The 21,477-nt window shown below is 37.9% G+C and overlaps 1 protein-coding gene across 1 annotated transcript; it reads right to left on the bottom strand.

The window, feature by feature from the left end:
• Positions 1-528: 528 nt before the first annotated feature.
• On the bottom strand, positions 529-16,407 carry LOC123667277 (modular serine protease-like). Its single transcript, XM_045601234.1, has 17 exons — positions 16,350-16,407; positions 15,677-15,907; positions 13,735-13,944; positions 12,779-12,943; positions 11,995-12,116; positions 10,543-10,719; positions 9,224-9,383; positions 8,350-8,541; positions 7,699-7,825; positions 6,792-6,908; positions 6,610-6,626; positions 6,119-6,313; positions 5,098-5,259; positions 4,271-4,389; positions 2,909-3,085; positions 2,066-2,225; positions 529-981 (listed from the first exon to the last, which is right to left on the bottom strand). The coding sequence occupies exons 1-17, from the start codon at positions 16,405-16,407 to the stop codon at positions 788-790; spliced, it is 2,583 nt and encodes an 860-aa protein (XP_045457190.1). The 3' UTR covers positions 529-787.
• Positions 16,408-21,477: the final 5,070 nt, after the last annotated feature.

Here is a 21,477-nt window from a genome sequence, read left to right as displayed (position 1 = left end):
CAGAGATATATAGCGGGTAATTTTTGAGTTACCCTTTGTATTGTGTATTGTACTATATTTGTCGATGTAATTTGAAGTTACAATTTTTTATTTCAGGCCAAACGTATTGCTAAAACTTAAAAAATGATAACTTTTGTATTTACCTCATCACATAAATTAAAATTAAAAAAAATATACATATATGAAAATCGTTGCCCGCATATAGAGGTTTTCCTGTTTCTACATGAGTTTGATGATGTCGGAGAGGATATGCAATCTGTGACGAATTTCGGCCAAGTATTTAAGACGATATAAAATTTAAAAAAAAGTTATTAATTACAATACTCTTTATTATACCATTACCATTAAAAGAAACATCAACAAAAAAAAATAACATAAAATAAAAGATGTACAGAGGCGGCCTTATCGCTGAAAGAGCGATCTCTTCCTGACAACCTTTGGGTATAGGACACGAAACAGAATTGCAGTTAGGAAGTAAACAAATAATTGGTGTGCGAATAAGAATATTTTAATAAAGTACATATAGATAATATATAATAATAAACATACATAATACTTACATATATAAAATACATACATATGTAAATACATATATCATACAAATACGAGAAAGTTCATAAAATACCTTAAACTACACTATTTGTCACTAAACACGCCATGATCGCCTATATCATATTTGTATGATATATGTATTTACATATGTATATATAATGGTATTATATACTCGTATAATAGTTTTATAATAAATTTTACTATAAAATCGCGGAAGACGATCTGAAAAACAGAATCAGTTAAGATTCGGCTTGATAAAAAATTCGTGCAGAATGATATCTGTGTATAAGGCCACTGTGTTCACGTTGCAGTCGTTCTCGTCCCTAGGGGCGACGGAGAGCACGCCACGCAGGTAGTAGCGCGTCTCGCCGCGATCTAAGGCGGGAAAGGCGAGCCCGGCACCACTGTCGCCCCTACACACAGCCGTGCCTGGAGACAAGTAGGCGTTTATAGATATAGAGCACACACCTTACAGAAAATCAAAGCTAAATAATATTGCTCTCAAGTATTGTTGGGTCCCTGTGTCCCTTACTGGGTTAGGGTCGTCAACGGGCTTACAATGCCTCTGGTATTCTAGGCTTCCGCTTACCATAAGGTGAGCTAAGCTTGTTTGCCGACCCAGTCGTATAGAAAAAAGATATAGCCCGCCATACACTATTTTACGTGGGGAAAATCCTCATAGATACCTTCCGGGCACCGAAGAGGCTATGCCAGAAACCACCACGTGTGGGGTCTCAAGCCACCCGAAGGTCCCTAGTCGGTCGGTCGCCAGTCAGCAGCTGCCCATCCCACATAAGGGACGCTCACCGGTAATCGGTCAGCCTGACATACTGTACCTCAACAAAACCCAACAGGTAGACTCGTTTGCCACCCCCGTCATATGCAAAATGACTTGTCATGAATTCATGTTAGTTATTTGAGTCGAGATTTTAGTAAATAAAATACGCGAACGTTGTCCGGAACATCGCGGTTCGAATCTCCGGAACAATTGTGGAAATATACATTCGTCACTACAGACCGCGACCTCAGCATCCTATTAATTATTCTTTTTTTATTCACTTACACTACTGTACCCGGCTAAAACATGACCTCTCATCATTATCAGAAGGCTGAACGAGATCGGTCTTAAAAAGAAAGTTCCTTCTAACCATATAAGTGTCACACACACAAGACAAACACAAATGGCCAGACCATGCTAAACCGAGTTATCTCATGCCTGTACCGAATTGCCGTCCAGTAGAAGACAAGCCCCCATGGAAAATATCTCATAAACATCATAAAAACATGAACAAATTCAGACCAAATTCTCATACCGAGTTATGAGAGACTATAAGATCTATGAGAATTTGGTCTGCATTTGTCCATGTTTTGGTGAGGTTTGTGAGATTTTTTTCCATAGGGAGGTCACTATCGATTAGTAAAACGGACACTATTCGTAGTATCGACACTATCCGTTAGTAACACGCACTCGACTTCAATTTCGACTCGTGAAACACATAAGGATTTAACATACCATTTTCGTATCCAGCGCAGAACTTATCATTAGTGATATACTGTCTGAAACTTTGAGGTAGTTTGACGATGCAACTTATTGTATCAACAATCGGCACTTCTACCACTTTTAGAATGGTTGAAATCTTGCCATTCTTGTCAGTGACACCCCAGCCGGAAATCTGATTGATATTAACATTAAATACGTGAATTTTACATATTAATAAATATCAGAGTGGGTTAGAAAAACAATCGTATCCATTCAAACGTTCCATAGCTTTAATTTTTTAAGACTTGTATTTGTTGTAGTTTACTGTAACGACTGTTTCGGTGTAGAAGTGAGTGAAGTTACACAAGGGACGAAGGCTGCTGATTCAAAAATGACTACAAGTTGATGTTTCTACTTGCACTGTTTACCCCAATAGGAGGACATAATGTCACAGAAATAAAGTAGTGCTCGACCCCGGTAGTTATCGCAAGCAATGCCTTCTCTTTGTAGAGTTGTTGTTCGAAAATCCGCTGTGGATTAACATGGTGGATTTATTTTTATCCCATCCCTACCTTAGGAGGAAAGAAACAACAGGAGAACAGGTCGATTTCGAAAAAAGAATCATTCACAGATTATTCTGATGATTTCTTATGATTTAAGTTTTAGTGGACACAATATATTTTATTCTTTAACAACTATCCAGTTATATGTCACGCAAGGATGTGCAGCCATCAAATATTAAGGAAAACAACAAATACTTAATGGATTTCTTCAATATATAGGCAGCTGTCCTGCACCACATTATAACTCACTATACTTACATACATACATTAGTTATCAAACTACTGATCAAGGTTTTAATGTGTTGTATTATACCTTTCCCAAGTTATTTTCTTTTAACTGGCTCTTGTGGAAATTGTATTCAAAGTCAAGGCAGATCGGTCGCACGAACGGTTTGTATATAAACGGTGTTGCGACAGTAATGACAGCGATATCTGATTGAAAATGTGTGTCAATTCCTAGGAAGTGATCAGGAAACTTTATTGCCGTGACCTGAAAATAAGGGATAGAATAAAGTTTAATATCTATACGACAGGTCAGTGCAGAGGTCGCAGCAATTGCTTGGATATAGGCAGATGTATATCTGTACGTGTTTGTGGTGGTTTGGGTACTCGAAGCAGGATTACGTCACACTCAAGTGTGAGACTTTAATTCATTGTTTGGTTTCAAATTTACTTCAATAAAGAATTTCATAAATATCTTTATATCCGACTATTCTTTTTTTATAATATTTAAAACAAAGTATTAATTTCTTTCATCAACAATATTTCAATATTTTAACATTACATAAGGGGAATATATTCAATTGCCCTCTGAGCAGTTCTGTGATTTTAGACAACTATTCGAAAATAAATCTATATCGATTGAAATTTCATACAGCAGCCGCAAAGTTTGCGACATGAGCTACAGAACAAAGATTTTAAACAAATGAGACTTACCTGATAGCACGAAGGATGCGTCCGGTGTGTGTGTCGTAATAGTGTGTATAATGTTTTTTTTTATTGATTTAATGTAATAAAATTAATACATAGTTTAAAAAAAATATTAGCATTCTGCACTCCTCTGTGTAAACTATATTTGTACAAAATTTCATACTCCTCCGTCTGCGCAATTTCGTAAAATTTTGCTTCACGTATTAATTTATAGTTATTTAGATATATAATCATGATAGGTTGAAGTGTATTAAGCGGAGTTTAAAAGTAAGAGTTTAACTGTGAATAACATTAAGTATTGTGGTGTTCTTGTGGTGAGTTAAGTAGCCAGAGCTCCGGAGCAGGGTCGGGGCTAAGGTCAGTAACACATTAACAATGGCCTTGATGATGCAAGCGTCTATAGGCTATGATATCTGATTACCATCACGCGAAAACAGTATTATTTAGCTGTGATCTTCTGTAAGGTCGAGGTACTACCCCAGTCGGGCTGCTCTATATTTTGAGCAGGAAATTTCCTGCTATGCTCTACCTCAGCTAGAACCTTCTTTCAGTTAGGACCTTAGTAAGAAATGGCTTTGTGTGTGTGTGTGTGGACAAGTAGAGATCTATTTGTATATATACCATTAGTGTTTGGCCGTTTTCTCTAGTTCCGGGTTTGATGTGACCATTATAAGTGACTTCATTACCATCAAAATATGTTTAAAAAAAGCATTAATAGGTTATGAAAATTAGGTTCAAACCTTACATCGGACTTCTGCGCGTCTAAATCAAGGGCGTTGTCCCACGGACGATAAATCTTGCCAACCGCTACGGCGTAATCTGAAGGACTCGATATTTCTGTGCCGCTCCAGAAACAATGCGCCGCTAAGACAAGTATGACAGGTTAGTTGCATTAGATGAAATATTAACTGGCGAATACGGAACAGTATAGATTAAAGTTATCAGATCTATTGAACATACTCGTATATACAAGAAATCGACAACAACAGTGGGGGCAGTAGCCCACCAGACTCAACGCCCGTCTGGTCGGAGGATCCTTCCTTTTCAGTGGTGGATGAGGAACCTTACACCTAGTTCCTCGCACTACCCCAAAGACTTGTGATGACCTTGGACTTAGGATGGACTTAGAAGAACTCCACTACCACCTTGGAACTTAAAAGGCCGACCGATGGCGGGATAACTATAATATAATAAATATACAGGCCGAAAAATGGCGTGAGCTTGTGGAGACCTATGACCAGCAGTGAACTATGATAGACTGAAATGATGCTGATGATGAAATGATAGAAGAATAATAGTTTACAAAATTATTTGAGAGACTCATTGCAAGTTAAAGATATTTAGACTTCATAATCATGTCTACTATGCTGAGCAGATCAGTGTAAGCTTTAGAATAAAGTATTGTGGACGATTGCATCTCGTGTTTGTATCTTATGTATGAATCATTTATTATCAGCTCACAGACCAGTAAGTAACTTTGAAGGGAAATGTTATGCTTTATTGCACAACTGGCGTAGAGTTTAGCTATTGTAATCATCTGAAGGGAATCACAGGAACGTATAGCAATCTTACCAGAAATAACAGTATTTTTAGAAACTAGCGATCCTCCGCAGATCTGCATGTACGGTCTTGTAGTCTTCGTGTAAATCGCGGCGTGCCATGGCAACTCTCCTCTCTTTGCATATCTCCCATCCGCCACAAGTGCCACACCTTGAGGAGTAATTTTCCCACATTCTGAAAGTTTTATTTTAGTTATAAAGAAGGGAACAGCAGGAAATATAATAAATAGAATGGAATTAGAATAATTATCTCAAGTAGTTTTGCGTTCCTGTGGTTAGTACGGTGGCCAGAGGCAGGTGGCTTCTGGGGAGGGTCGGGTGTAAGGTCGGTAACGCGCTTGCAATACTTCTGGTGTTGCAGACACCTATAGGTTACGGTGACCGCTTACCATAAGGTGGACCGTATGTTTGTTTGCCGACTTAGTCGTATAAAAATATAAAAACAATAGATTAGGTTGTATTACATTATAGTAATATTTGACTGGATGGTTTTGAATAAACTAAAAAAAAACCTATTTCTCTGTCGTTGGTAAAAGAATCGACAGAATTTATTGTCATTAGGATTACATTATCAAATAATTTTAGTATTCAATTACGCTTCAGCCTGTAATATTCCACTGCCAGGCGTAAGCCTCTTTTACCCATGTAGGAGAAGGATCAGAGCTTAATCCAATACGCTGCTCCAATGCGGGTTGGCGGATATATTCACTACTGTGAGTAACGATCGCTATCAGCTGTACATGATAATGTGCTCTCTGAGGCACGGTAGGTAGACCCACAAGGACTGCACAAACACCCAGACCACGGCAAAAATCTGTATGGCCAATACTAATATTTGTTATGTGCAGCGATCGTACCCGCAACCGCCAGCACAATAGCCACAAACCAGTGCTGTAACCTTTGCGCGCGTCGCGGCGTCTATATGAATTTACAGTAATGTCACTTACATTAAAAATATTGACGAATGCCACGATTGTTATCTTTAATTGTTTAATACTATTGGCATATCTAGAAGATATCGTTAGTGTGTTTACCTGGTGCGCATTTGGCGATGTAGTCCCAACTACCATCAACACAAAGCATGTTTTTTAAGGTGCTTGGGGAATAATAGTTAGGTCTCCTACACTCCGGTGTCACAATAGTACCTGATGCTACTTTAGGACCACACTTCACTGTTCCACTCTTGCATTTGTATTCAACACTTTCATCTTCCTTTAGACTGCAAAAACCTGTGTATTTTTGTTTTAAAGAATCATTTCATATTTGAGATATAGTGAAGGCACGATATTGACAATTTTTTTTTTCTTTGACCTTTCTGAAATGTTAAATGTTTTTTAAACACCGCTGTCTTAGTTAATTATTTTTTACTGACATATGTATTACAAGTAATGAGAAAGAAAGAGTTGTATTAAATTGACGACACTTACTAACACTCTTGGGTATCTTGGTAGTGCAACAACCGTTTTGCCAGAATGGTAATCTGTTTTTTATGTAATTAACTGTTCTTGTACAAACCCAGACTCACCTTTCTGAAGTTTCGATCTAGAAATAAAGAATATTAATCAGTTTTGACAAAATGATTAATAACTACGAAATTTTAAAGTTTCTTTAATAACTATGTGATTCTTGTTTACATGTTTTATGTTTAAAACTTTTGTACTACTACTAGTAATGTTTTGAAAGTCGATGTATATTGTTGGCACTCACTGGTCGTCGCTGCATTCGGGGTCTGTCTCATCGCTACCGTCATGGCAGTCGATGATACTGTCGCACTTGCGAGCCATAGATATACATGTGCCATCCCAACATTTCCATTCGTTTGCACTGAAATGGAACAAAGTAGGAATTAGTGATGTCTAACCACTACGATGGTCGCTGTCATTTGTTGTGAGAAATTACAAAGATACTTCAGACGTAGCTTTCATGAAAACAGCGTTCGTCTATAATTTTATTTTGCCGAGGAATTTTTGTATACGCTCAAGATTTTCCTTATCTGCTTGGGTCATCAGATAAGTTTTGTTTAGGGTCAGACTAAGAATTCTTCCGAAATCAGAAACTTTGCCTTAAGACCCTAAACTAAACCTAAGAAGATCGAATACAATTACGCATTACCAAAAATCAAAAAATACATGGCAGGAATATGAAAACATATCCCTCTAATTGTAGGTCTATCTCACTGATTACATCATTCAATAAAATAACAGAGAAGGTAGGTAATAAAACGTTTACATAATATATTGAGAAAAACAATCTTTTATCTGAATTACAATTTGGATTTAGACGCAATAAATCCACCGAGGATGCTGTTCTTTACTTAACTCCAAAATTTTTCAGTATTTTGATAAAGGGCAGAAATGTTTAGGCCTAGACCTACAGAAGGCATTCAATACAATATATATCTCGATGTTTTTGGCACGTGTGGAAGGATACCTAACAATAGAGTTTCACTCAACTGTTCTTTTGAATTACTTGACACACAGGAGACAGAGAGTTAAAGTGGAAAAACACCTTAGTAATATGTCATAGAGTACATATAGCGTACCACAAGGTACTATACTAGGATCAACTTTATTAATGCTTTTTGATAGAAAGCGTGGTTGTGCCTGTAGAAAACAGTAGCGTGGCTACTGCTTTTGAGAATTCACGTAGCCTCAAAGGTACAAGGAATCCTACAGCATGATTACTTATTGTCAATTCTAGGAAATTTGTTTTAAATTTTGTTGGAGATTTGGCAATGTTACCTGTATCAAATAGTTGCACGTTAAATGAAACGGAGTGGTTGAAAATTATCCTGAGTCTTTGTCTATGTCTTAAAATGATTCTAAAAATAGTTCCAATATACTTACGAGCACGTCTCATTACTTCGTACCGTAGACGCTGGAGATGAACCGGAAAAAAATAAGTATAAAACGTACTTAAAAAACTAGACATTAGTTAAATAGCAATTTAATTTTTGTACAATAGTCGCAGTAAAATGTTAAGCCGATTAAGACAAAGCCAAAGGAGGGTTATAAGTTTAGCTTTCTATGTATGTATGTATATTCACATATTCATTTCCTCATATCTCCTAAACTACTTGTCATGTTAACAAAAATGAAGATCATTAGACGAGTCTTAATTGTCTGCTGGACGTGGGCTATATGATTTTGTTACATTATATTGAATGCGGCGATCTTCATAGGATATAAAGTAACGTACTAATTTTTTTTAATCGTAGTCGGGTTTAAATTCTCAACTTTATATCTTGGACATAAAAGAGACGAACCGTTTATGTACTTCCTGACGAAGGTCTCGTGCTTGATGACCGCAGTGAAGGCGGTGAGCGAGTTCACGGAGCAGAGGTCGGCGTTCTTGGGCGCGGTGGAGACCACGCCGCGCAGGTAGTAGCGCCGCACGCCGCGCCGCGTGGCGGGGAACGCGAGCCCGCCGCCGCTGTCGCCCTGGCACAGCGCCGTGCCTGCGGGGCGGGCGTGGTGTTGGCTCGGGTGCGCTTGCGACAGCTCAGGGACGAGACTGCTACTCAATCGCGGGGTACCAAGCGAGGAGGTTCGCTGTCTTTACGCCGGTGTCGTACGATCGATGGCCCTCTATGGGGGCATCTATTTGGTCTCACCGATTTTCGAGCGTCCACCGCTGTAGAGGTAAATTACAAAGCTTGCAACGGAGAGTGGCTATCCGTATAGTCCGGGGATATCGCACGATATCGTTTGAGGCTGCAACTTTACTGGCACGCTTTCCGCCGTTAGATATTTTGGCGGAAATGGATAAGAGGGTCTATGACCGGAGTCTTATCCTCCAACAAAGCGGGGAAAGTCTTGCTGGTGCGCTCGAATGGCCTCTGCAGCCGGGATGGCCTAGTGCTGTTGCTAGCTCAAACGAGCAGTTTGGCGAGAGTATTATAATGCTTGCCCTTTATGACGGGCTCCAATAAGGTGGAGGTGAGGTAAGGGTGGAGTGAAGTACGGGTGGAGCAGCGAATGCGCATGCGCAAGCGATCCCGTAGCTCCACCAACTTCGTGTCGAAGACGACCATCACAGGGGTTTAGTGGATAAGAATCCCACATAACCCGTTTCTACTCCAAGAGCTGAGCATCTTTTTGAAGATTTCCTCTGCGTAAAAAAAAAGCTCAGGGACGTACCGTTGGTGTAGCCAGCGCACATCTTGTCGCTGGTGATGTACTCCTCGAAACTTCGCGGGGTTAATCGGAAACACTCGTCCACACTGACGTACGGAAGATCTACCGCCTTCAGCACTTCAGACGGCTGGCCATTCTTTCCAACGAGGCCCCAGCCGCCGACCTAGTTACACCACAACTTTCAATATGTCTCTTAAGCTACAATTTTGTATAAGACTTATTTTAAACAACTTTTTTAAATATCAATATCAAAAATCGACCGTTCCAGCGGGGATCGAACCTGCATCTCTGACTGACCGTGTCGGTGCTCTAGAAAATTAAGCTATGGAACGACGTACCCGTTAGATCAAAATTTTTGATATGAATTTCTATTCGGTTTTAAGCGACCGCGGCGCCGTCTATAGTATGTTTTTTACAGAACTCATAACTATTCAAAGTTTCATATTACAATATCATATCAAAAGTCGACCGTTTCATTCGGTTCCGTTCAGTCGATTTTTGATATGATAAGTAAACTTGTTTATAATTCCTTAATGTGTGGGTAACACAAAAATAAATCACAGGAATTAAAAATAGCATGGTGTCGTCTCCTGTCAAAAGATTTTCATTTAGTACTTTGAATAGTTACGAGTTCTATTAAGAACACACTATAGACGGTGCCGCGATCGCTTAAAAGCGTATATAAAATCATGATATGAAAAATTTCGATCTAATGGGTACATATCGTTCCATAGCTTAATTGACTAAAGCACCAAAACGGTTAGTCGGAGATGCAGGTTCGATCCCCGCTGGAACGATCGATTTTTGATATGATATTAAAAATTGTACAGAATTCCCTAATGTGTGGGTAACACAAAAATAAACCGTAAGACTTATATTATTAAGATAAAAAAATTGTTTGTAAAACAACAGTGTTCTGCAGTTCTCTCTTCTGAATCGATTTTAAGATTTTTTTTTTTTTGCCATTTGTAGGCAACAAACCGTCACGATATTTCTCATAGTAAATGAATATTAGCCAAAATCTAACGCAGTGGATTCAAAATATGGTATCTGAATATTAATTACTACTATAAAAGATATATGAAATAGTAAATTACTATTTCATGACATACGTGTGTTCTATATATGCCAGTTGATTTTCTGATTCACGAACTAGCTTAGAGTCCGTTTCAGTTAATTTCAGTAGGTCCGTTTCAGTTAATTAATATTAGTACTCGTAGGACTCCGTCTTAAAGAATTCCTATGAGAATACTCTTCGGGATGCTCATAGTAGTCATTTTGAGTCTCAAACTTTGAGTGCAATCTTTTAACATTTTACAAACCTTGCCTAATGCAGTACCATTCAATTGCTCAGCGTTGAAAACCTCGTCGAAGTCGACGCAAACTGGTCGAACGGACGCGCGGAACTGAAACGGAGTGGCGACGACGACGATGGCAATGTCATCCTGGTAGTTGGTCCCTGCGCCTTGGAAGTACGGTGACACCTTAATATCGAGTACCTGGAAGAGCAAATCCTTTTGGGTTACAAAGACTGTTTAATGATCTCTACGGTTTTAAAGTTGGAGATAGTTAATATTCGGTCAGTAATCGATGTGATCGTAGCATATGAAAAAGTAAAATACAACAGCGTACCGTGCTTTATCGTGAACACAAGATTGGTTTAAGACAAATAAATTGGTTTTGAACGCCAAGAAAACTAACTTTCATCATTCCAGCCTATTGTAGTCCACTGCTGGACATAGGCCTCCACAAGTTCGCGCCAAAAATGCGTGAACTCATGTGTGTTGCCCATAGTCACCACGCTGGGCAGGCGGGTTGGTGACCGCACGGCTGGCTTTGTCGCACCGAAGACGCTAACTAAACTAACTTTAATGTTTATCAAATGTTAAGTATTCCAATCACGATTAGGAAGCTAATAATAAAAGTCATAATGTTGTAACACTTCAATTATGCTTTCGAAACTTAATTGGAATTCCACTTTGTACTGAAAATCAGAGCTGACTGAAGAAATCAGCTCCACAGCATTCGTGGAAAGAAAAGTTCGATAAACACCCCATGAGTTCGCGAGTGAAATTTCTAAAGCATATTACTTAATATAGGGAGGGTAGTTGATGAAATACGAAAAACATCTGCTCTGGAATCCAAATTGATTAAAAATAGTTTTGAATATTTGTGCGTTTAAAAAAATAATGAATTAGTAAAAGTGCAGAACAATAAACATCTTATTTATTATTTGTTTATTTAACACTTTATTGTACACCAAACAAATAAAATAAGCAAGCAACATTAGCAATAATTTGTAGAAAAAAAAATGTACAAAAGGCGGCCTTATTGCTTAAGAGCAATCTCTTCCAGGCAACCTTAGGGCAAAGGAGATGATATATTGACGGTGTAGGTGTAGAGTATAATTTTATAAAAAATAATAGGAAGCAATCATTATCTTACAGTACTTTTAAAATAATCTCCAAGTGAACAATTATGTTATATTAAGGTATTTATTTCCATAACAAAACTTTAAGGATTCCAAGCTTGTGTGAATGAACAATACATTATAAAGTGCATATAAACAATAAAAAAAAAAAAAAACGAAAACTGCATATATTTAGTCAGCAGTAGTAGTAGTACCTGATGATTTAGAAATAGTTTAAAAAATATTAATTTTGCAGTAGCAACGTCGCGCTTGGTAAATTAGGCTATAGTAGTCAGGGATCTTTGTTAATTTATAGAAAGAAATATGTGTAGTAAATGTAAAATGTAATGAAGTATAAACTAACATCAGACTTCTGTGCATCTGAGTCGCGGCTGTCATTCCACTGGCGGTATATCTTGCCCGCCGCCACCGCGAAGAGTGACGCCGGCAGCAGCTTGGTCCTATCACTCCAGAAGCAGTGCGCCGCTGGAGAAAGACAGAAAAGTTTATTTCACGTATACAATATAATGTACTGTGTACATGTGTACTGTGTGGCTACGGTACTAAAGAATATCCTCCTCTCTTCCCCTAGGTGTCGTAAGAGGCGACTAAGGGATAACACAGTTCCGCTACCACCTTGTAACTTAAAAAGCCGACCGGTGGCGGGATAGCCATCCAACTGCTGGCTTTGAAATACACAGGCCGAAGACGGGCAGCAGCGTCTTCGGTGCGACAAAGCCAGCTCTGCGGTCACCAACCCGCCTGCCCAGCGTGGTACTATGGGAAAAACACATGAGTTCACGTTATTTTTGGCGTAAACTTGTGGAGGCCTATGTCCAGCAGTGGACTGTATAGGATGTTATGATGATACAGTACAATGGACACTGTCTTATACTGCACAGCTAGTGAATATCATTATTGAAAAAGGTAGGACGCATAACTGGCTACGCGTCCATTATAATATATTGATGTGGCATATCTCTGAATTTCTCCCAGGACATCAAATTTTAGCAGCACTAGCACAGATTTAATTTGACAATCTCTAGGGATTCTTTGAACATTTTTTTTAAATTTATGTATTAAAGGTTCTAATAAAAGGTTGCATATGTTTATATATAGTTGCGGCATACACTAGCAGCCGTGGGTACCAGATATGACAGTCGTTGTGCTGACCAACGATCCTCCACAGATCTGTTCGTAACTGTTTGTCTTCTTGTAGATCCCCACGTGCCACGGCAGCTCCCCTTTATATGCTGTGTCCCCACCGACGACGAGTAGTAAATCGGGAGGGGTGATTTTGCCGCATTCTGTAACTGTGACACCCAATGATATATAATACAGCTACAGAATTTCAATCGATTATTATCTGCTTTTTACAATTCATGAATCGTGGTTACCATTTCACATTTGCTACAACTACACTCCCCAAACAAAAGTAGACTGCTGCCTCACAGTATTTGCTTGGACAGACATCGTATTCTACTAATTAAATAGCTAAATACATGTCTTGGTACTCTGGTGACATTCATGATTCTTTGCTGGAACTTATGGCAAGTATTAAATCAAGTATGTATGATATTTCCCTATATCATCTCTTTCGTATAAATAAAAATATGTCATTTGTGCTTAAAGCAAATGACTACTATTTTCTTTGGTATGACAGTAATAAGTTAAAAATTAGTGCTACAAATATTGCTCCTTTTGATTACACACCATTCGAGAACATTCATCGATAAAACTTATTATTTTACAGGCTACCTACTGATTTCAGTTGTTCTATACAATGCCTAAGTAAAGCATGGAACACCAATTTTATACCAGTAAGAGTACAAGCGTACATTCCACCTGATTAACAACGGTCATCGTAGCGTAGAGATGTCTACAACACGTGGAGCAATGCAGACGCGTTAAGTCCTGCCTCGTTAACTCCACGACTGGCTACCTTACTCGTACATACCACAGGAGCACTACTTGTCACTACTTACCAGTCAAGCTGCTCCAAATGTTAAGATTTTTTCTACTTACCTCCAAAGATTGTTACAGATTTCCAGTAAAATTAATTTAACTTCGTAAGTCTATACCGTTAATTGTACTCCATTCTTACCTAGTGTACACTTAGCGACGTAATTCCATTTGATACCATCGCATGTCATATAGTCAAGAATCCCCGGGTAGTAATAGTCGGGGGACCTACATACTGGTTTCACTATCGTTCCATTGGGTTCTATAGAGCCACAAACTCTCGAACCCTGCCCGGTACCAGGCGTCAGGCATTGGTATTGAATGCTGGGGTGTTTCTTTAGGTGGCAGAAACCTGGAACGTTTTTTTTTAAATTTTACCTCGACGCGAGATAATTAATATTATAAGGATTTGAATATACTGCATGGTAAAAACTTATTTTTCACATTAGAAAAATGGTTGCAATATAGACCTCTAAAATCACCCGCTAATACTTGAAGTTAAACACCCAAACTATAGAATATTTACAGGCTTATTAATTTATTTACAAAACTATAGAATATTGACAGACTTGTTTAGTTTAGTCGAACCACGCTTATATTCAACCGTTTGGTTGAATAGTGCTGTTTAATATGACGCTTCCAATCGAAAGGCTATTTTCTAAGCTATTTCAAACAATTAACTATGACATACACAGACATCTATCTTTATAGATGTCTGAATTTAAATTAGGGTACTACTTCAACGTTAGGTCAAAGATATTTATTCTCATAAGAATTAACAATTCACTTATATGATAAATACATTAGAAATAATACATTTTTATATAGCTATAAGTTTACAATAATGCCCTCCGAGCGTGTCCGTAATATACAATAGTTCATTATACGATATCATCACAAAAAGCAAAAAAATGAGGGTAGAAACGCACTACATCGATGGTAAGACCCATGTAAGACCGGTCACTATGCAAAAAAAGTAACTAAACGAAAAGCGACGAAACACAAATACATAGACCTTAAAATGTTTAACTAGATGTTACCAGACGAAATTCTAAATAAGAATCAATATTTATGTATGTAATCCTAAAATTATATAATTAAGGTTATTATTTATTATTACTTTAATTATTATTGAGATTTTGAAACCCATTTCCTAGTTATTTTAACGTTATTACTTTGATTTATTATTTTAAGTGAGAATCTTTTAAATATATGTATATAAATGATATTAAATTGACGGTTTTTTTTCATTTTTCTTTGCAGAGTATGAATTTTATTTTGATAATTGTAATGTTCTTTTTAACCGACTTCCAAAAAAGGAGGAGGTTCTCAATTCGACTGTATTTTTTATTTTATTTTTTTTTAATGTATGTTACATCAGAACTTTTGACCGGGTAGACCGATTTCGACAAATTTTGTTTTAATCGAAAGGTGGTGTGTGCCAATTGGTCCCATTTAAATTTATTTGAGATCACAATTATTTCAATTGTAATTTCCAAGTCGGTTGATTACCCAAAATTAGCCCTAGATATATTTCACTAGTAACTCTGTTTATTTCAAAATCGTCAATTTTCAAAAGTGCGAAATTAGGTATTTTTTTTTTGCTGTATAATAATAGTAGGTTAGACCGAAACCACGTTTTTAATATATTAAGATGACTTTACTTTCTTGATGTGGAGGTTTTTTTTCAACGTAACATTGGCGAAATCATGTGCTCATTTGAAAGCCATTTTAATCAGAAGAAGAAGGTTTTTTATTAAATAAAAACTAGAAAGATGACAAACAGGCGTACGATCGCCTGATGGTATGCAGATACCATAGTCTGTGGACGCTTGCAACACCAGGAGTCTTACAAACACGTTTCTGACCGTATCCCTGACCCTCCCCAGGAGCTTTGGCCATCTCACTCACCACAGTAACTGAACACTACTTGAGAATAGTGTTATTTAGATGTGATATTCTGTAAAGTTGAGGTACTTATCCAGTTGGACTGCCCTGAATTTTAAGCAGGATACTTTCTGCTGTGCACTACCTCAATATAGATATATTATCTATTTTGAGATATTATAAAAATTACCACTTACGCACGCACTGAGGCATCGGATCTGACCAAAAACCTTCGAAGCAGTAGACAGACTCCTTCTCGGGGATGAAGCCGGGATCGCAAGTAACGTATAGATACACATAGAGGTACACCTCTCCTGGCACAGCGCTGCCGTTACCACTGACTGTGTAAGCACCATTATCGGGATGAGGTGGTAACACACATTTACCTCCATGTAATATCACACTAAAAGGTAAATTAAGTAAAATGTCTATCACAATAATACAACATTATCGATTAGTCCATTTCGTATGACAGTGTGAAAGCTCTATTAATGTCGAATCTTATTCTAGTCTGAATTCTAATCTTTATATGACTCCCCAATGTGACTCGGACAACACGTATATAGCTGTTGGTCCTGGTTGCTGTCGTGAATACTTGATACCGATCAGTACTCTTATTAGGGAAGGTATCGGCTAACTAGCAGAGGTACAGCTCGGTAATGACGCTTCAAGCTTCCTCATATACGGGGAGATGGCTTTTGTCCAGCAGTGAGACATTTACAGGATGTTATAATCCAGTTCGGTTCAAATTGAATAAAGTCACCAAGCTAAAGTTAAGCTGTGAAGCTCACCCATTATCATTTTTTAAATATTCGACATATTTTTTTTTTTATTACATAGATTAGTTAACAAGAAATAATATAGACTTACCCAGTGAACGTAACCTGGCGTTTAGACCTGATAGTGGAATCAAGGAAACGTACTTCATTTCTGTAAATAAACACTACATTATTGCAAAAATACCAAATTTATTTATTTAGCAATAAACTCGTGCAGTAGCGTACGAAGGTCAGCCACACTTGAATATTGTGTATCATTTAATTATTGTATAGTTCGGGAAATGTTCTTGATATTTGAGACCTTAGAGACCTATGATTAAATAGTTGGCGATAGTTCTTGGTTCTTAGTCTCATATTTTGCGTGGCAATAGTAAATATCTCGTTACGAAATACTGTTCCCCCGAACTCACAGTAAGGCTATAAGAAAGTTCAAACCTCACGGTTTTCAGAAACGCCTGTCTCCTTTTACATTTTGTCCTTTTTTTTTTTTTTTTTTTTTACGTGGGGAAAATCCATCATGGATACCCTCCAGCGCGGGAGCGCCAGAGCGTTATGTCAGACTCCTACTGACTAAAAACCACCACGTGTTCCACGCAGTCATCCGCCTGGGTGGGGCGAGAGGGGTCGCGCTAGCATTCGCCACCTCGCCTCAGCGGTAGGCCCGGACAAAGCTTCCGGGCTCCGGCATGATGGTTGGGTGGCCTCGCTCACAACAAGGCTACTCCCAGACGTATGGGGTCGTGTCGTCCGGCCGGCCGAAGTCCCCCGACTATCGGCCGTTTAAATTTTGTCCTACCACAAGCCTCCGATCAATAACTTTGAGAATAGTACAATTTTTTTTTTTTTTTTTTGAGCAAATTATTTAACGATTACTTATATTATTTTTCCCACGTTATCAGTGGCGTAAATATAATTGCCATTCTTGCATCATCATTTCATCATTTCAGCCTATCGCAAATCACTAATGGACATAGGCCTCCACAAGTTCGAAAAATGGCCTGAACTCATGTGTTTTGCCCATAGTCAGCACGCTGTGCAGGCGGTTTGGTGACCGCAGGGCTGGCTTTGTCGCACCGGAAACGCTGCTGCCCGTATTCGGGCTGTGTATTTCAAAGCCAGCAGTTAGATGGCTATCCCGCCATCGGTAGGCTTTTTAAGTTTGAAGATGTTAGTGGAAATTTGTTATCCCCTAGTCGCCTCTTACGACACCCACGGGACGATAAGGGAAGGCTATATACTTTATTGCCGTAGCCACACAGCAAATGCATAATTCTACTTATTCAATTGCGTTTCAATGGTCGACTAGTAATCGTTTGTTTTACAAACTTTTCACGATAATTCTTAAGTCAATTGGTATTTCTATGGAAACGGTTATAACGCTATTAAGACATCATTACAATTTACGAATCAAAGTATTTTGTCTTTGAATCTAGTTGCAAAGTATGTGGTCGATCACTGATTTACAATTGTAACATGATTCTATCAGAGTCGCTAGTGTAGATACATGTGTTTACAGTGTGTTTAAAGATCATTTAAGGCTTTATTTATATGTACTTACGGGTATACTTCGTCGCTGCTAACATTGGAAGACGACACCAGTGATGAAACTAGAAAAATATAATGAGTCAGAAGCGTAACAAGGTAGCCCCGGTTACAAGGGAGCAACCGGGTATCTGCCACCGGTAGCAATTTTAAGGGGTGCCATATCGTGATATATTGCTGATAGAAACAAATGCTGTACAACGCATCTTACACTTTGTACGCATTGTTCATTCATTGTTGTTTTTGCCGACTAGGGTATCCCTCCGCAACACCCCATTTAAGCAAGGAGCTTTGTTTCAATAAATAAAGAATAACGAGTTATGTCTTGTTAATTTCAAGTCCGGTTTTAAAGTTTACCGTTATCAGTTCGTTTTGGTCTTATTCAAATATTTTTCCTTGTTATTACAATATTTCGTTTTTCCTGTTACGCGTCAAATAAAACATCTTGCCTGTAATCAGCACTCGTGGATTCAGTTAAGTCAAAGGTGAATTTGTGTTTTAAAAATAATGTCCAGAATAAATTTTCTTTAGTTTAAGCTTTACACATATTGATTATTATCGTTAACAATATTTACTCTTTCGTGTTTATAAATAGAACCTAGCATTTTTTTAAAATCACTTCGTAATAAATAATTCGTGATTATAAATTAAAAAAAAAAAAAACTGTTTTAGTGGTTAAAGTAGACATTTTTTTTAATCTACGTTTATTTGCGATATAAAGAAAATAACAATTACTTACAATTATAAATAAAGAATAAACATATGTACATACCTGTTATTACAAGAAATAACCAAAAATAAAACATACCAACAAAATATAAATCACTTTATTACCAAAAATTGTTCTAATTTATTAACACTAAATTTGACAAGTGTTATAAACATGCGTGCATCAATCACAACATTTTGTTCTTAATCAAAGTATTACTATACTCTGTGTTCTTAATAATAGGTATTGTTATATTAAGATATAATACGACCAAACGTAAACGGTATTGCCAGATACGTCGTTTGGAATTCCCCAATACGACTTAGGAATTCCGCAAGATATGGATGTAAGAATACTAAATAAATAAATAAACGCCTCACACTCAACGACGCCGCGTTGGCGCAGCGGTTACAGCCATGGATTGTACCTGTTGCACTGGCGGTTGCGGGTTCGATCTCCGCACATGACAAACATTTGTATTGGCCATGCAGGTGTTTGCCGTGGTCTGGGTGTTTGTGCAGTCCTTGTGGGTCTCCCCACCGTGCCTCGGAGAGCACGTTAAGCCGTCGGTCCCGGTTGTTATCAGGTACACCTGATAGCGAACGTTACTCATAGTAGGGAATATATCCGCCAACCCGCACTGGAGCAGCGTGGTGGATTAAGCTCTGATCCTTCTCCTACACGGGGAAAAAGGCCTATGCCCAGTAGTGGGATATTACAGGCTGAAGCGCTCACACTCAAGGGCCCCCCACTGGGATTTATTCATGTGTCGAGGGTTCAGAAACACACAAATACAATCACAATCGCCTAAACCACTGCAAACATCTGTATGACCAATACTAATGTATCTATGCAATGTGCTGAGAACAAACCCGCAACAGCCAGTAAAACAGCAACTTGCAAACTTAAATTTACAGTTTAATGATTGAGGAGAAACAGGTCCTAGTGGCCTATTTCACATTCTGCCGTTAAAGTCTATTTGATTCGTCATCTGTCAATTTGCTTTATTTCACAACTGGTTAAATAGGTTCATAGTGAGAATTTTGTGGTCAGACAGCTCGTCTTCTATTTGTTTTTTTTTTTAATTAATATCCACGGGCTCTAAAATTTCCATGCCTTTTGTTGAACATCATGCATTATAACTAGCACTAGCGATTAATAAATCGAACTACATAACGAATTCGAACTACAAATTAACAGTCCTGTGACTGCTTAGCAAAGCTATACTGGCTTTGTCACACCGAAGACGCTGCTGCCCGTCTTCGGCCTGTGTATTTCAAAGCCAGCAGTTGGATGGTTATCACGCCACCGGTCCGCTTTTTAAGTTCTAAGGTGGTAGCGGAACTGTGTTATCCCTTAGTCGCTTCTTACGACACCCACGAGAAGAGAGGGGGTGGCTATATTCTTTAGTACCGTAGCCACACAGTACGCACACATGAGTTCACGTTATTTTTGGTGTAAACTTGTGGAGGCCTATGTCCAGCAGTGGACTGAGTAGGCTGTAATGATGATGAAAATCATCTCAATGTTAACTTACCTACATGTTAGTGCACTTTTTTATGTACATCACACGCTCCACTGGTGTCACTCTATTGCACTCCGTCAAGACCACTATATCATCGGCAAATCGAAGGTGTGTGAGGTGTTTGCCATGGATGTTTATACTTAGCTCTTCCTATTCCATCAGCTTAAACATGTCTTTCAGTGCAGTGGTAAACAGTTTCGGGGATATAACATCCCTTTCAATGTTTCCGTCAGGTTTCAGCCAGGTTTAGTGCTTCCGTCGTGTACTCGGACTGCTATGGTTGCGGTTTTGTTTTCCGGTCATGTGTCCGGGCTAATTTCCGAAACGACTGAACCGAATTCAATGAAATTTTGCGGAGTTATGTAAATCTGTCCAATTTAAAAAATAGGCTACAGTTTATTTCCACTAATCAACGTGATATTTTTGTTGCACAATTTAAAAAAATTTGGCATTACAGTTTTTAATAAGAGTCCGTGACAACGCCTGACATTATATTGACGCAATAATTTGCCTATCGTGGACATAACTACAATTTAATTATAATAATTGCTTGCTTGGAATAAATAAAAATCGGCTTCAATTTACATCAACAAGTAATAAAACGTAATAATACGCATTATTAATAGTACTCAAAAAGTACTTGTCGTTCAAATTTAAATGGGATTCTATGACAAACGCAAGCTATCGATTTTAAAATGAATAAAGTAATTAAAAAATATAGTCGAATGGAGAACTCCCTCCTTTTTTGAAGTCGGTTATACATATTAAATTTTCTTGTCTATATACTTAATTACTTTGAAAACTCTGATCGCGCTGTAGCATACGTCAGTTTTTCTCTAATTACGTAGTTTCGTAGTCGTTCGTATTTCACGTGATAGATGTCGCCACATCCGCAAGCGCGTTGCCGACCATATCCCCATTTTCCCCCAGGAGCTCTGGTCTCCTTTCTCACCAACAGGTACACAAAACTTCTTGAAAGCAGTATTATTAAGCTATGAATAGAGGATATATAGATCTTCTGTAATGACGAGGTCGAGTCTACCCCAGTCGGGTTGCTCCATAATTATTTTTAGCATGAAATTTCCTGCTGTACCCTACTTCAGTTAGTATTTATTATTATAATAGTAAAATATAGCTTGTTTTTAAGTTTGCCACTTAGTTTTTATTCTTTATCTCTGTAATGTGCAAAATTACGATTTACGACAATAATAGTAAAATGAAAAAATTAATTTGTTACCTGCGCCATCTACCGACTACAAGAAATGATCTCAAGAAGTGTCATTTAGTTTGCAGTATCAAAAATTTTAATTTAGGATTTTGAATAGAAGCTTTACATTTTATTCATTACATTTAATGAATAGTATTTCCTATAATCTTACTTTTATCCTCACCTTTATTATTAAACTAGAAATAATATATTTATTATTATTAATTCCAAAGTCC

This window comes from Melitaea cinxia, chromosome 27, assembly GCF_905220565.1.
Source record: "Melitaea cinxia chromosome 27, ilMelCinx1.1, whole genome shotgun sequence".
Classification (NCBI taxonomy): Eukaryota; Metazoa; Arthropoda; class Insecta; order Lepidoptera; family Nymphalidae; genus Melitaea; species Melitaea cinxia.
Note: the sequence above shows the minus strand (reverse complement) of the source record. Positions and strands in the feature narration are given on the sequence as shown.